The following is a 16,921-nucleotide window of genomic DNA, read 5'->3' on the forward strand; positions in this document are numbered from 1 at the left end:
TTGCTGGTCTTTCTAGTGACGCTTACATCCCATGAAATCTTTTTCAGAAAAGGAGGCAGCAACCGAGACTGTGTAGAATTCTGCCGCCAGTTAGTCTTTATTCAGCTTCTGGGGACACAAGGTTTAATGTTGCTATATTCTCCAGGCAGCCTGGCAAAGCATTCTCTCACCACCAATGGAGTGGACAGCATCTTCATCTCAGTGCACAGCTCCTCCCCACCTCACCCTTACTCTCAAAATTAAACAAAAACTTTTCAAGGATTGTCAATAACTGCAGGGAAAGCCATGTTCTAATCTCTAAGGAGGTTGGGAATTTGTTGTTATCCAGAGGAACTCCCAGGTAAAGTAACCTGAAACCCATCATTCTGGATCAATGATCGGTTGGGGGGGTGGTGGAGGCTGGTGCTTACGGTCAGTGACTGTTGCATGCTTCAGCTGGGAGAGTAAAAGTTTTAGTGGTTCCCTTTAGTCTCAACAATATGCTGCACCAAATTACATCAGTTTCTTATAACTGGCTGCTCCATCTAGTGGCAGTAATCGTGATGTCAGTCACACAATTCTGTTACAATCATGGGATCAAACTGAATTCCCCAAATTCAGTGACTGAATTATGTAGGTTCCACCTTGCAATGAGTTCAAGGCTGGTTTGAGAATCTTCACTTCTACTTTCTTGCCTTTTCCTCATAACAAATGCTTCTCTGACTGGTTAAAAGTCTATCTCAGTCTTGAATATGCCCAGTGATTCAGCCCCGACAGCCCTCCGTGGTAAAGCATTCCATGGATTCACTCCCCTGTGAGAGAAGAAATTCCTCTTCATCTCTGTCTTCAATATGTGACCCCCTTATCTTGAGATTATGTTGTCTGGTCCTAGACATTCTCACATGAAAACAAACTGTCAAATCCCCTAAGGATCTTGCTTCAATTACGTACTACCCCACCCCCAATGTTCTGGTTCTCCTTGTAAGCTCGTCCCTCCAGACCTGGTATCAGCAGAATGATGCTTTTTCATTACTGGCCTCCACCTTTCATTGAGTAACGATCTGTTAGAATATTTAGATTTCCTGGACATTTCTGGATCAACCTGACTTAAGTTTTTAGTCATTCTGCTTGAGACTTAATTCCATTTTTTCTCTGCCTGTTTCTCAGGAAATGCGAAAAGGGATGTTTGCAGAGGGAGAGGTAACTCTTCGCATGAAGCTGATTATGGAGGATGGCAAGATGGATCCAGTGGCTTACAGAATCAAATACACCCCACACCATCGGACAGGAGATCGCTGGTAAACTGGAGATTGGGATTGCTCACACTTCCTGTTAGCACAGTGTACAAAGGGAATGCACTGTCAGAGGTGTTTACCCTGAGGTTTCTAGATTTCAAAAAGCACGTCACTCATTGTGTTTGTCTTCACATAATGTCAACAGCAGGAGGGTATGACTCTGGCACCAGCTGGATTCTTTAAAAGTGGTTTGAGTGTTGTGTGGTTTTCACACTTTCACCCAGTTCAGTTTGTCCAGGTCTTCCTTTGCCTCCATGGAGGTTACATTTGTTGAGTTTTGTTCCAATTATTGTTCCCTCTGCCTTGCAATGTGTGTTGTACACTGCCAGGTAAAGTCAACGTAGTTCTGGAGTATCATAAGGCTGCTCTCTCAGTAAAGAGAACAACGACTGGTAGTGGTTTAACCACACCTCAGGCGAGGGGAGAGGTTGAGAAGGAGAGTCATTCGTGATAACCTCAGCCAGGTGCAGGAATTGAACCCACGCTGTTGGCATCAGTCTGCATCACAAATTAGATATCCACTCATTGGCTCTGGATATCTTAGTTGGCTCAATAGAGGGTTTTGTGGTGCAGAGAAATGCCAACAGTGTGGGTATAATTCCTGTACCAGCAGAGATTACCATGAAGATCCCAACTTCTCAATATCTCTCCTTCTGGTGATCCTTGGCTGAAGCTCCTCACTGTTTCTGTCTAACGAGAGAGCAGCCTATGGTCTGATAGGACAGTGGTGTCCCATGAAGACAGGGTTCTAATATAACGCAATAATTCCATTCTCGTGCGAACTTGCGTATTAAGAAAATCGTGCAATAGCCACTTCATTTAAACTAACAAGACCAGAATTTCATTATAGCCAATCCAGATAAGGAATGTTCGTGTTCTGCAAATAATGGTCTAAATTCTTCAATTGCGTTAAATCGATTCGTATTGAAGAAACAACTGTGAAAACGACTGTATTGAATTGAGATTTACTGAGCCAGCTCCAGCAGTCTTTTAATACTCACTATCCTAATGGAGGGACCAAGGACCTGATGCCAGTCCTCGTTGCCAGCATTCTGTGTCCTTGATGCCATTACCAGGAGTCCAGGTTGTCAGCCCCCTTGTCTGCTATTCACTGGAAAAAGTGAGGACTGCAGATACTGGAGAAATCAGTCAAAATGTGTGGTGCTGGAAAAGCTCAGGCAGCACCTGAGGAGCAGGAGAGTCAGCGTTTCAGACATAAGCCCTTCATGAGGAATGTGGGTGGAGGGAAAGGGGCTGAGAGATAAACAGGAGGGTGGGGGTTACCACTCAGAGGTCATTCAGCCCAACCTGGCTGTGTTAGCTCTCCGAAAGAGTGATTCACATTCTGCGATCACCACAGCTTTCTCCCTGAAACCTGCACGTTCTCTCTTTTCAGATAATTAAATTCATTCCTGAATGTCTCAATTGAGTCTGCACTACACTTTTCAGACCCTAACCACTCACAACTTGAAAAGATTTTTCTTCCAGTCACCATTGCTGCTTTTGCCACTTACCTAAAATCTGTGCTCTCTGGTTCTCAACGCATCCACCAATTGGAATAGAATTTCCCTTTCTGCTCTGTTCAGACCCCTCCTGACAAACAGATGTAAATTATAAAGAGTAACATTCTGAAAGTAGGAGTCAGATTTGAGACCCTGCTCGGTGTGGGAAAAGGGGACATAGGAGTTGGCAACAGAATGGACTGTTCCGGGTCATTATCTTTCCCTTACAGCTAAGTAGAAAAGCTCAGGTCTCTCTTCTCACCACCATGACCCTCTAGCCAGAACCACACCTTGCACTCTGATTGAATTGCTAAAAAGCAGACATTTCCTGCACGTCACCAGAAACAGTTAGTTTACAGGGTTTAGAAAGCCAAAACTACTCCATCTTCACCCTACCCCACATATTCCTTAAGATGCTGTGTCCCAAGGTCTGTTCTCATGCTTCATTTGTCTCCTTGTATCACTAGTGAGGGGCTTAACTTGGTGCGGTGTCTTGTAGTGTTAAAGTGCCAAGAATTAAAAGCTTTCACTGTGAGTTCAACTCTTAGTGGACATCCCTCAAGCTGCAACTATCCAATTCCATTCAGCCGTTCTGTGGGTTGTCCTAATCTGACACACTCCACTTTCTCCTCTTGCTCAGCATTCACTGCACTGTCCTCTGTCCTGATATAAAGAACATTGGGGCATCTTGTTGCTTGTAACATGTAGGAGTACCATGTACCCTGAATTTACTCTGATTTTACCTTTTTTTTAAGGTGTATCTATCCCACGTATGACTACACACACTGTTTATGTGACTCCATTGAACACATCACACATTCACTTTGTACCAAGGAATTCCAGGCTCGGTAAGTCATAGTTTGGAGAAAGGACTTTGACCAGCAGGTGTCTGCACACATGCAGCAGAACTCCCAGCAATGCTTCTGATTTGGGGCACCTTTAAAAGGTGTTGCCTTGGTAACTATTACAAGGTGGGGAAAGTGGTGAGGATTAGAGCTTGCGATAGCGTCAATTTAAAATTGTCACCAGGAAAGTGGTTTCGAGGGATATATTTGTCAAGAAGAGTAATGGAACATTGGTTTCACAGATAGTGGTTGAGGGCAGGGACCATTAACCCTTTAAAGGGAAATTGCATAAATATGTGAGGGAGAGGACAAACAGGACTATAAAGAGAGAGCAGTGCTGTTGGATTAGTTTGGGATTGATATAAATCTATGGGGATGGAGTGGAGCAGAGAGATTAGTTTGGAATTGATAAAAGTCTGTGGGGAAAGTGCGAAGTAGTGGGATTAATTCAGGATCAACAGAAAATGCTGGATAAACTTGGCAGGCCTGGCAACATCTGTGGGGAGAGAAATAGTTCATACTTTTGACTCCGGTATAAATCATCTTCTAAACTGAAAATTGTTGGAAAATGTCTTTGTTAATACTTTTGACAGAGGCAGAGACCCTGAGCTCAAGACAAAGGGGTTGTTAAAGGTGGAGAAAGATGTAAAATGAGTGTAAATTAAGGTGTGTAAGGGAGAGAATGGATCCTCTTAAATGGAGAGAGAAGGTAGTGGATTTGGGAATGGAGATTTGTGATGGAAATGAGGTGATGTAACTCCTGTCTTCCTATGGCCTAAATCTGACAGCTTGTCCCTCATATCAGCTGTTTCCACGCTGCAGAGGACGTTTTTAAGAGATATCAGACAGAAGCAAAGTTTCACTGAAAAGGAGTTACAGAAGAAGGATAGATGTGTAGATGCAATTTTTAGCCAGAATTGCTAAGCAGATGATCTATCTCTGCCTCCTCCAGTAGTCCTCAGCATTACAAATACCATTCTTCAGCAAATTCAGTTCACTCAGTGTGATATCAAGAAATGGTTAGAGGCGCCGGATACTGCAAAGGCTATGGGCCCTGATAACATTTGTGCAACAGTACTGAAGACTTGTGCTCGAGAACTTGCTACTCCCCTAGCCAAGCTCTTCCAGTACAGCTACAACACTGGCTTTTATCTGACAGATTTCCAAATTCTGTCCTGTACATAAAAAGCAGGACAAATCCAACAAAACTGCCCCATCAGTTTTTTCTTGCTTATCAGTCATGTGATTGCAAGGTATCATCAATCAAGCAGCACCTGCTCAGTGATGCCCAGTTTGGGTTCCCCCAGGGCCACTCTGCTCCTGTCCTCATTACAGCCTTGGTTCAAATATGGACAAAAGAGCAGAATTCCAGGGGTGAAGTGAGAGGGACTGCCCTTGACATCAAGACCTCATTTGACCGAGAGTGGCATTAAAGAAGCCCTAGCAAAACTGGAATCATTGGGTATCTGGGCAAACACGCTGCTGGTTAGAGTCATAGTTGGCACGTTGGAAGATGATTGTGGTAATTGGAAGTCAGTCATCTCAGCTCCAAGATATCTCTGCAGGAGTTCCTCAAGTTAGTGTCCGAGGGCCAACCACCTTCAACTGCTTCATCAATGACCTTCCCTCCATCATAAGGTCAGAAATGAATATGTTTGCTAATGATTGCACGATGTTCAGTGCCATTTATGACTCTTCGGATACTGAATCCGTAAGTTGGCGTTCCAGGTAGTGAGACTATGGGTCTTAAAAACAAACCTTCCCTTAATACCCACTAGCCAAAAGAATAGCAGAGCAAAACGGCCGAAGAATACTTAGAGAAATGATTAATGAAGTCCACAACAGACTCTGTAAATACAACGGGGAAATTTTGCATCAAAAATCTTTACTCACACATGCAACAGACCATGAATAGACAGACACAGTACAACAAGCCAGAGATATTAGACAGCGACAGAAAATGAAAAAACTAGACAAGCCTACACAAAATAACAGCACTGACAACACAGGAGCATGGATAATAAACTTATCTGACCGACCCTTAACAGACACTGAAAAAGCTGCCTTAGTAAGAGGATTAAATTACAACTTCCAGGATGCAGACAAGAAAGATTTCTTAGCAGCTTTAGAAACAACACTGAAAGACCCAACTCTCAGAAGAAACCCAGCAAACCATCAGACAAGTAGTCGCACCAACAATAAGCAGAAAAAAGGAAGGAAACACACTCAATACACAGGAAAGCACTGGAAAGACTAAAAAAAATAAAAACATTGTTATCCTACCTGGAGTCAAAGGACACTTGACAGTCATTCTTAATCGAAGAGACTACATTGGAAAAAGCGAACACTACTTGCAGATACCAACACTTACCAACAAGTGGCGATAGACACGACCCCACAACTCGAGAACCAAATCACAGCCCTGCACAAAAAACTTCAGATATCTGAAGAAATAAATAAGACCGACTGCCAAAAAATGAAACCAGGCAGATCCAATACACCACGCTTCTACGGATTACCCAAAATTCACAAACCAGGAGCCCTCCCCTCAGACCCATAGTCTCACTGCCTGGAACACCAACTTACAGATTAGCCAAGGAACTACACCAAAGCCTAAAACACTTTGTAGAAGACTCCACTCCATCCACTCCACCCAAGAATTCCTGAAGTCCATCAAATACCCTAAGAAAGAAGAGGATCAAATAATGGCTTCCTTTGATGTAACAGCCCTGTTTGCATGAATCAACATTAACCTGGCCAAGGAAACACTGACTACACTATTAGAAGACCCAAAGACACATGCACCAAACACCACTAACTTCATCAGCAAGGGCAATATCATCAAGCTAGTGGACCTATGCCTTACCACCCACATCGCCTTCAACAACAAAACCTACAGACAAACCAATGGAACACCCATGGGATCTCCGATATCAGGGTTCTCAGCAGAGACAAGTAATGCAGAGACTTGAACAAACAGCTCTGCCAACCATCCAACCCAAACTTTGGGTCTGCTACGTGGATGACACCTTTGTCATCACTAAATGAAACAAATTAGAGGAAACGTTCAAGACCATCAATAATATCCTTACTGGCATAAAGTTCACCAAAGAGGAGGAAAACAACAACAAACTGCCATTCCTAGATGTCACAGTAGAGCGAACAGCCAATGGGGAACTTCAAACCAGCGTCTACAGGAAAACAACACACATGGACCAAATATTGAAATACAGAAGCAATCATCTCAACATCCAGAAAAGAAGCTGCATCGGAACATTATTTCAACGAGCCACCACACATTGCAGCACAGAGGAAAATCACCTATACCATGTATTCAAAAAGAATAGGTACCCAGTGACACAGTCCGCCGATATCTCAGCCACAAACCCAAACAAGCAGACAAAACCCATCCAGGAACCTTCGCCACTCTCCCCTACATCAAAAACATCTCAAATGACTGTCAGACTACTCAGACCCCTTGGCATCATGGCAGCCCACCAACACACTAAAACAATAGCTAATGAACTTGAAAGACCCTATACAGACAATTAGCAAAACTAATGTCATTTACAAAATACTGTGCAAGAACTGTAACAAACAATACATTGGACAAACAGGCAGAAAACTAGCCACCAGGATACATAAACACCAACTAGCCACAAAATGACATGACCCTCTCTCACTAGTATCCTCACATACGGATGAGGAAGGACACCACTTCGACTGGGACAACACATCCATCCTAGGACAAGCCAAACAGAGACCCACACAAGAATTCCTAGAAGCTTGGCATTCCAACTGGAACTCTATCAACAAACACATCAAATTAGACTCCCATCTACCACCCCCTGAGAAAAAAAACCGGAAATGACATCACCGACCTAAATAACCTAAAAATAAATAGAAAGTAGGAATCATCAGCAGTGCTTTGCCCATAGGCCCAGTGAAGATGTTACCTAGTAGGGTGACAAAATGTCTGGAAATGAACCTTCCAGCTCAACAAGCAAACCTACATCCACTGAATCTATTCATGTCAGCCCAGGCTTAGATGTTCTCCAAGTCTTGTTGCATTTGAACAAATGTCAAATAACTTTTGTGCTACACAAATGCCAGGCAACGATCATCTCCAATGACAGATGATCTCACCACTGCCCCTTGACATTCAACGGTCTTACCATCACTGAATCCCCCACTGTCAACACCCTGAGGTTACCATTGACCAGAAACCCAACTGGACTAGCCATATGAATACTGTGGCTACAAAATCTGTTTAGAGGATAGGAAAACTGGCAACTGACTCATTTCCTGACTTTCCAGAGCTTGTCCACCATCTACAAGGCACAAGTCAGGGTGTGATGGAGTATTCTTCACTTGGCTGATGGGTGCAGCTCCAAGAGCAGTCAAGTAGCCTGACACCATCCAGGGTAAAGCAACCCACTTGATTGGCACCACCTCCATAAGCATCCATTCCTTCCTCCACCCACCCTCCGTAACAGCACTGTCTACCATCTACAGTATGCACTGCAGAAATTCACCAAAGATCTTCAGACAGCACTTTAATGTTGAACACAAGGACAGTAGATATGTGGGAACACAACCCCTGCAAGTTTCCCTCCAAGCCACTCACCATTCTGGCATGGAAATAGTGTCACTGTCACTGGGTCAAAAAATCCTGGAATTCCCTTCGTTATGGCATTGTGGATCAATCCACAGCACGTGGACTCCAGAAAGCAGCTCACCACCACCTTCTCGAGGGCAACTAGGGACAGGCAATAAATGCTGCCCAGTCAGCAATACTCACATCCCATGTTAATGTTGTCATACAGCTTGGATTCAAAGTCATTGTACTGTTTAATCCACTGCAATGAATGTCCACAGTTTTTAGATAGGAGCAATTAATCAGACAACATCTCATTCCTCGCAATCAAGGAAGAGTTGTGCGGCAAGGGCCAGGCTTTTAAAATTGTTCAGAAAGGACTTTTTAAAGTAACATTTGCTGTTGTATTCAAAATTGTCTGATCAGGATAGCATTGGTTTGATGCCTTCTCAGTTCTGAAGGAACTGGTCCCTTGTACAGTGAACTGATATCCTAATAGGGAAGGGAAATTGTGTGGGAGACTGTGTTTGAGGTGCTGACTTTACCCAATGTGTTCTCTGCAGACGGTCTTCCTACTACTGGCTGTGTAATGCTCTGGACCTGTACTGTCCTGTACAGTGGGAATACGGACGGTTGAATCTGCACTATACAGTCGTATCAAAAAGAAAGATTATCAAGCTGGTAGAGACTGGTATCGTAAGGTAACAGATTGTATTTATCCTATTCGATTTGTGGTTGAGAATGTAACACCGAAACATTGTACTGGGCACTGGCTGCAATTCGAATTGCAGGGAGTGGTGCTTTTTCCCATTCATGTGCGCATTGTTGTTTGGGCCAGCATTTATCGCCGGTCCCTAATTGCCCAGAGAGCAGTTAAGAATCAACCACATTGCTGTGGGTGTGGAGGCTTATGTAGGTCAAACCGGGTAAGTACAGCAGAGTTCCTTCCTTCAGGGACATTAGTCAATCAGACTTTTCCTTTTTTTTCCCAAAAAATAAGATCTCTAGATTAATTAGAGTCAGAGATGTACAGCATGGAAACAGACCCTTCGGTCCAACCTGTCCATGCAGACTAGATACCCCAAGCCGATCTTGTCCCACCTGCCAGCACCCAGCCCATATCCCTCCAAACCCTTCCTATTCATATACCCATCCAAATGCCTCTTAAATGTTGCAATTGTACCAACCTCCACCACTTCCTGTGGCAGCTCATTCCATACACGTACCACCCTCTGTGTGAAAGTGTTGCCCCTTTGGTGTCTTTTATATCTTTCCCCTCTCACCCTACACCTATGCCCTCTATTTCTGGACTCCCTGACCCCAGGGGAAAGACTTTGCCTGTTTACCCTATCCATGCCACTCATAATTTTGTAAACCTCTATAAGGTCACCCCTCAGCCTCCAACGCTCCAGGTAAAACAGCCCCAGCCTGTTCAGCTTCTCCCTATAGCTCAAATCCTCCAACCCTAGCAACGTCCTTGTAAATCTTTTCTGAACCTTTTCAAGTTTCACAACATCTTTCCAATAGGAAGGAGATCAGAATTTCACACAATATTCCAACAGTGGCCTAACCAATGTCCTGTACAGTCGCAGCATGACCTCCCAACTCCTGTACTCAATACTCTGACCAATAAAGGAAAGCGTACCAAATGCCGCCTTCACTATCCTATCTACCTGCGACTCGACTTTCAAGGAGCTATGAACCTTCACTCCAAGGTCTCTTTGTTCAGCAACACTCCCTAGGACCTTGCCATTAAAGTGTATAGGTCCTGCTAAGATTTGCTTTCCCAAAATGCAGCACCTCGCATTAGTGATAATACCACTTTAGTCACTGTAGATTTAAGTCGCAGATAAAGATATGGTAACATAGTGTTAATATGATCACAGTGAAAGTTGTGATGAGACGAGTACTGTGGTAAGATTACAAGACAAATCCAGACCCACGGATTAATGTGACATCAGTTTAAATCCCAAGACATCACTGCAGGAGTTCCTTGGGTTAGTGTCTGAAATCCAACCATCTTCTGATTCTATCAAGTGATATTTAATCAACAATAAATATTTACCAATGTTCAGTTTAGGATTTGCCAAGACTACTTCCTCCTGACGTCTTTACATACCACTCTGATAGTACTGAGAATCCTTGAATACTGTTGGAAAAAGATGCATTTTATTGATGTGTTTTGCATTGCATTTATCAGGAAAGTATTCTGCATATTGTTTTCCCTTCACTCCAGTAATTCTGACTTTGTCTTGTAATACTTTTGTCATCTACTGAAGCAGTTGCAAATTTGCAGCAGCTGTTAGTCTGTTGTTTTCACAAAATATGTGTTAGACTGGGTGAATTGCAGAAAAATCTTCTCCTGTTTCCTCATTTGCTAAGAGACTGATCCTATAGAGAACCAATCTTCACTTAGTTGACTTGTTTTAATTTGTGATGTATAGCCAGATTCTGTTGAAGATTGAGTGGTCTTGAAGTAGTTGGATAGTTCCTGTAAATAGCTGTCTTCTTCCCACAATGAAGTGAAGGTGAAGCAGACAACATGTTCAATCACTTGATCCATCAAGTACTTGTTCAGTTGGCTCATGGTCACAATAACCACACTTTGTATCATCATCTCCCTCTTCTTCATCCAAGCTGTCAGTGACTTGTTGCTGAATGGTGATCATTCTCTCTGTTGCAAGATATCAACTAGAAGACTTTCCTCTTCTCCTGTTTCCCAGATAGGTGTCAGCACTTTCCCCAGATCTTTCCTATAGATGGTTTGGTATTCTGGACACACGCTCTTGAGCATATGGATTATAACTTTTAATTTGGGGGGATTTTCTGGCAGCTACAGTTTTCATAAGATCATTACATCTCATCTCTGACATGAAGCTGGTCTAAGAGTAGCTGGCACCAATTGACCAGTCCAATACTAATCTCACACATAATCTGGGTAGCTTTTGAATCCAGCCTGTTCAGAGGACACAACCACACACTGAGGGGTACATCATCGCCCAGTCATTTGGAGTGTCGAATAAATGTTCAGGGCATCTGGTAGCTCACTGGGTTCCTGCTGAGCAAGAAATCTCATGAAATGTGCAGTTGAAATTCTTGCCAATTTTCTTTTCATCATCTGAGAGTTGCAAGGAACCCTTTCCCTCGATACTTGGGAATGGGGTCTCTTTAATCGTCACCCGCAGGTTGCCTTCTATCTCCTGCTTGTTGTCATTGGAGGGAAATTCTTGGTCAAACACAAAGAATGCCTGAGCACCATATAGTTAAAAATCTCACAACACCAGGTTATAGTCCAACAGGTTTAATCGGAAACCCTAGCTTTCGGAGCGCTGCTTCTTCATCAGGTAGCTGCTAGTGCTTCCAATTAAACCTATTGGACTAAAACCTGGCATTGTGTGATTTTTAACTTTGTCCTCCCCAGTCCAACACAGGCATCTGCAAATTCTGAGCACCATATAACACAGCAGTGATGACATGAGTCACTGAGCATTGACCGAAGACAGAAGGATAGGCAATATTCTTCGGCCCCAACTGACTCTCAGAACAGTAAAGCACAGTGCAAGTTCTTCAGCCCACAATGTTGTGCCGACCTTTCATCCTACTCTAAGATCAAACTCCCCTACATTTCCTTCATTGTATATCTTCCATGTGCCTATCCAAGAGTCGCTTAAATGTTCCTAATGTATCTGACTTTTTTTTTTGCAAGGTTTGTGAAGGTTTGTAGCTCAGTTTGAGGTTCAGGGTGTAGCTTTGTTCGCTGAGCTGTAGGTTTGATATCCAGACATTTCATTACCTGGCTCGGTAACATCATCAGTGGCGACTTCCAAGTGAAGCGAAGCAGTTGTCTCCTGCTTTCTATTTATATGTTTGTCCTGGATGGGGTTTGTGGTGATGTCATTTCCTGTTGGTTATCTGAGGGATTGATAGATGGTATCTAGATCTATGTGTTTGTTTATGGTGTTGTGGTTGGAGTGGCAGACCAAACACAGCCAGAAACCCTAACCACCTTACCATACATCAAAGAAGTTTCAGAAATGACAGCCAGACTACTAAGACCCCTCGGAATCCTAGTAGCACACAAACCCACTAACACTCTCAAACAAAAACTAACAAACTTAAAAGACCCAGTCCAACCCATGGACAAAACCAGTGTCATCTACAAAATTCCATGCAAGGACTGCCACAAACACTACGTAGGACAAACAGGAAGAAAGTTAGCCACCAGGATACACGAACACCAGCTAGCCACAAAAAGACACAACCCTCTCTCCCTCGTAGCCCTACACACGGATGAAAAAAACCACCAATTCGACTGGGACAACACATCTATCCTGGGACAGGCTAAGCAAAGACATGCCAGAGAATTCCTAGAGGCCTGGCACTCCAACCACAACGCCATAAACAAACATATAGATCTAGATACCATCTATCAACCCCTCAGAAAACAAACAGGAAATGACATCACCACAAACTCCAGGAACTCCATCCAGGACAAACGTATCAATAGAAAGCAGGAGACAACAGCTTCGCTTCACTTGGAGGTCGCCACTGATGATGTTACCTAACCAGGTAATGAAACGTCTGGATATCAAACCTACAGCTCAGCGAGCAAAGCTACACCCATATCTGACTCTACTACCACTTCTGACAGTGCATTCCACACACCCACCACTCTCTGTGTAAAGAACCTACCTCTGACATCGCCCCTTTTTCTAATCACCTTAAAATTAGGTCCCTTTGTGATAGCCATTTCCGTCATGGGGAAAATGTCTCTAGCTATCCACTCTTATCTATGCCTGTCATCATCTTGTATACCCCTATCAAATCACCTCTTATCCTCCTTCGCTCCAATGAGAAAAGCCCTAGCTCCCTCAACCTTTCTTGATAAGACATGCTCTCCAATGCAGGCAGCATCCTGGTAAATCTCCTCTGCACCCTCTCGAAAGCTTCCGCATCTTTCCTATAATGAGGTCACTAGAACTGAACACAATATTCCAAGTATGGTCTAACCAGGGTTTTATAGAGCTGTAGCAAAACCTTGCAGCTCTTAGACTCAATCCCCTTGCTAATGAAAGCCAACACACCATTCCCTTAACCCTATCAACTTGGTTGGCAATTTTGAGGGATCTAACGACATGGACCCCAAGATCCCTCTGTTCCTCCACACAGCCAAGAATCTTGCCTTTAACCCTGTAATCTGCATTCAAATTTGACCTTGCAAAGTGAATCACTTCACACTTTTCCAGGTTGAACTCCATCTGCTACTTCTCAGCCCAGTTCTGCATCCTTTCAATGTCCTGTTGCAACCTACATCAGCCCTCCACACTATCCACCAACCTTTGTGTCAGCAGCAAACTTACTAACCCACCCTTTCACTTCCTCATCCAAGTAATTGATAAAAGGCACAAAGAGCAGAGGGCCCAGAATTGATTCCTGCGGAACACCACTGGTCACCAAGCTCCGGGGTTAATACTTTCCATCTGCCACCACCTCTGTCTTCTAGCCAATTCTGTATACAGATTAGTGGTGCTGAAAAAACACAGCAGGGATGAAGGGCTTTTGCTCGAAACATCGATTTTCATGCTCCTCTGATGCTGCCTGACTTGCTGTGCTTTTCCAGGTGAAAGTGAGGTCTGCAGATGCTGGAGATCAGAGCTGAAAATGTGTTGCTGGAAAAGCGAAGCAGGTCAGGCAGCATCCAGGGAACAGGAGAATCGACGTTTCGGGCATAAGCCCTTCTTCAGGAATCCAGGGTTTTTCGAGGGCCACACTAATCTCGAGTCTAATCTCCAGCATCTGCAGTACCCACTTCTGCCCAATTCTGTACCCAGACAGCCAGATTTCTCTGTATCCCATGCCTCCTCACTTTTTGAATGAGCCCATCATGGGGAACCTTATCAAATGCCTTGCTAAAATCCATGTCCACCACATCCACTGCTCTACCTTCATCAATGTGTTTTGTCACATCCTCAAAGAATTCAATAAGGTTTGTGAGGCATGACCTGCCCCTCACAAAACTATGCTAACTATCTCTAATCAAGCAATGTTTTTCCAAGTAATCATAAATCGTGTCTCTCAAAATCCTGTCCAATAATTTGCCCACCACAGGCGTAAGACTGATCGGTGTGTAGTTCCCAGGTTATCCCTATTCCCTTTCTTGAACAAGGGAATAACATTTGCCACCCTCCAATCATCTGGCACTACCCCAGTGGATAGTGAAGATGCAAAGATCATCACCAAAGGTGCAGCAATCTCTTCCCTCGCTTCCTGTAGGAACCTTGGGTATATTCCATCTGGCTGAGGGGACTTATCCCACCTTATGTTTTTTCAAAATTTGCAGCAAATCCTCCACCTCAACATCGGCCTGTTCTAGACATCGGCCTGTTCTAGACATCGGCCTGTTCTAGACATCGGCCTGTTCTAGACATCGGCCTGTTCTAGACATCGGCCTGTTCTAGACATCGGCCTGTTCTAGACATCGGCCTGTTCTGCACTGTCCTCCCAAACATCAAGCTCCTTCTCAGTGAATACTGATGCAAAGTATTCATTAATGACCTCCGCTACCACCTCCAACTCCAGGCACACGTTCCCTCCACTATCCCTGATCTGAGTCAAGATTAGTGATGCTGGGAAGGCATAGCAGGTCGGGCAGCATCGGAGGAGCAGGAAAATTGGCTGGTCATTCCTGCATGAGATCCCTGATCGGCCTGACCCTCCCTCTGGCCATCCTCCTGTTCCTTTCAAGTGTAGAATAACTTAAGAGTTTTCATTAATCCTACCTGCTAGGATTCATGGTCAGCTACTTAAAGTAGGTTGTTGCTCGGTAGTTCAGGGTGACTTGGGCTTAGTGCTTAATGACTTGCTGTCCCTCAGATATTTAGCAGAGCTGCCCCCCGCCCCCCGCCCCCCCCGTACCAGTTCCTCCAGAGTACTGGTCTTGAGCGAGGCTTCGACATTCAAGTGGCTCGCTTTCTCCTCAATGGAGTCTGAACAAATGATGTTGAAATTAGTGTTGGACATCAAGGTTCTTCAAGAGGTCATCCAAGTCCCATAAGGTGACTCCTACAATGACAAAATAGAGTCCGCGAGTCCGAGAGATGGTTAAAGAATAACAGACGGACTCCTGCACTGTCTGATGGACTGGACTGAGTGTCCCCTGAACTGCCTGAGGGGCAGCAATGAAAGAAGGTTGTATTTACAGAAGCAGAGCTCAGCCACCCCCACGTCCGGAGCTCAGCCACCCCCGCGTCCGGAGTTCAGCCACCCCCGCGTCCGGAGCTCAGCCACCCCCGCGTCCGGAGCTCAGCCCCCCCCCGCGTCCGGAGCTCAGCCACCCCCGCGTCCGGAGCTCAGCCACCCCCGCGTCCGGAGCTCAGCCACCCCCGCGTCCGGAGCTCAGCCCCCCCCCGCGTCCGGAGCTCAGCCACCCCCGCGTCCGGAGCTCAGCCACCCCCGCGTCCGGAGCTCAGCCACCCCCGCGTCCGGAGCTCAGCCACCCCCGCGTCCGGAGCTCAGCCACCCCCGCGTCCGGAGCTCAGCCACCCCCGCGTCCGGAGCTCAGCCACCCCCGCGTCCGGAGCTCAGCCACCCCCGCGTCCGGCGCTCAGCCACCCCCGCGTCCGGAGCTCAGCCACCCCCGCGTCCGGAGCTCAGCCACCCCCGCGTCCGGAGCTCAGCCACCCCCGCGTCCGGAGCTCAGCCACCCCCGCGTCCGGAGCTCAGCCACCCCCGCGTCCGGAGCTCAGCCACCCCCGCGTCCGGAGCTCAGCCACCCCCGCGTCCGGAGCTCAGCCACCCCCGCGTCCGGAGCTCAGCCACCCCCGCGTCCGGAGCTCAGCCACCCCCGCGTCCGGAGCTCAGCCACCCCCGCGTCCGGAGCTCAGCCACCCCCGCGTCCGGAGCTCAGCCACCCCCGCGTCCAGTCTCTCACTTACACAATGGGCGAGCAAAGTTAGAAATCACACAACTCCAGGTTATAGTCCAACAAGTTTATTTGGAAGCACTAGCTTTTGGAGCGCTGCTCCTTCATCAGATGACTAGTGAGCAGTGTAATCCATGTGCCTGAGCGGGAATCACATACACACCTCTGCTTTGTGTTTTTGTTTTTGACTCGCTCGCAGTCTTGCTCTCTCCTCCCTATCACTGTCTGTCTCTCTCCATAAGTGTACACACGCACCACCACCACGCCCCCACCCCTCTGGTAAATATTTCCTTTGTAAATATGTGGGATTTCAAGTTTCAACTACTTTACAACAGATTCAATGAAAAATGTTCCTCCCTCCACAGATGCTGCAAGACCTGCTGAGTTTCTGCACTATTTTCTGTGTCTGTTTCATACTTGCAGCATCTACAGTATTTTGCTTTGATTGAACAGGATCGGTGTATTATTTCTGGAAAGACAGTGTGTTGCTAGAGGACAGGTTCTGGACGGAGGATGCATATTGCTGGGACTTATAGTTCTGGGGAGGTTCTGATGTTCTTGCGATGGGGAAGTGTAGCAGCTTTATAGAACCAAGAACAATGCCCTCACAGTTTGCTAGTATTATTGGAAATAATTTGAACTAAATTGGCAGCATGACAAGAAGTATACAGGGTATTGTATTTGGTGCAAAAAAAGTCACATGGCATTAGAACAAGAAAATTTTTAGTGTTCAGAGTGAGGTAATATTTTAAATGTATAAATAAGGTGTGTTAATCTGCTTT

General features: G+C 45.4%; 1 protein-coding gene and 1 pseudogene across 1 annotated transcript in view; one reads left to right on the top strand and one right to left on the bottom strand.

Annotated features, from left to right (window-relative positions):
• Positions 1-16,921, top strand: part of qars1 (glutaminyl-tRNA synthetase 1) — a 77,055-nt gene that overhangs the window by 41,668 nt on the left and 18,466 nt on the right. Inside the window, exons 14-16 of the mRNA XM_087994020.1 lie at positions 1,147-1,277; positions 3,532-3,624; positions 8,782-8,919. Coding sequence (XP_087850146.1) covers positions 1,147-1,277; positions 3,532-3,624; positions 8,782-8,919 — 362 coding nt within the window. The remainder of the gene's footprint in view (positions 1-1,146; positions 1,278-3,531; positions 3,625-8,781; positions 8,920-16,921) is intronic.
• On the bottom strand, positions 10,521-15,293 carry LOC148147700 (verrucotoxin subunit beta-like; annotated as a pseudogene).

Source organism: Chiloscyllium plagiosum, unplaced genomic scaffold, assembly GCF_037043375.1.
Source record: "Chiloscyllium plagiosum isolate Xiang-an unplaced genomic scaffold, Cpla_swu_hap1 HiC_scaffold_14, whole genome shotgun sequence".
Taxonomy (NCBI): domain Eukaryota; kingdom Metazoa; phylum Chordata; class Chondrichthyes; order Orectolobiformes; family Hemiscylliidae; genus Chiloscyllium; species Chiloscyllium plagiosum.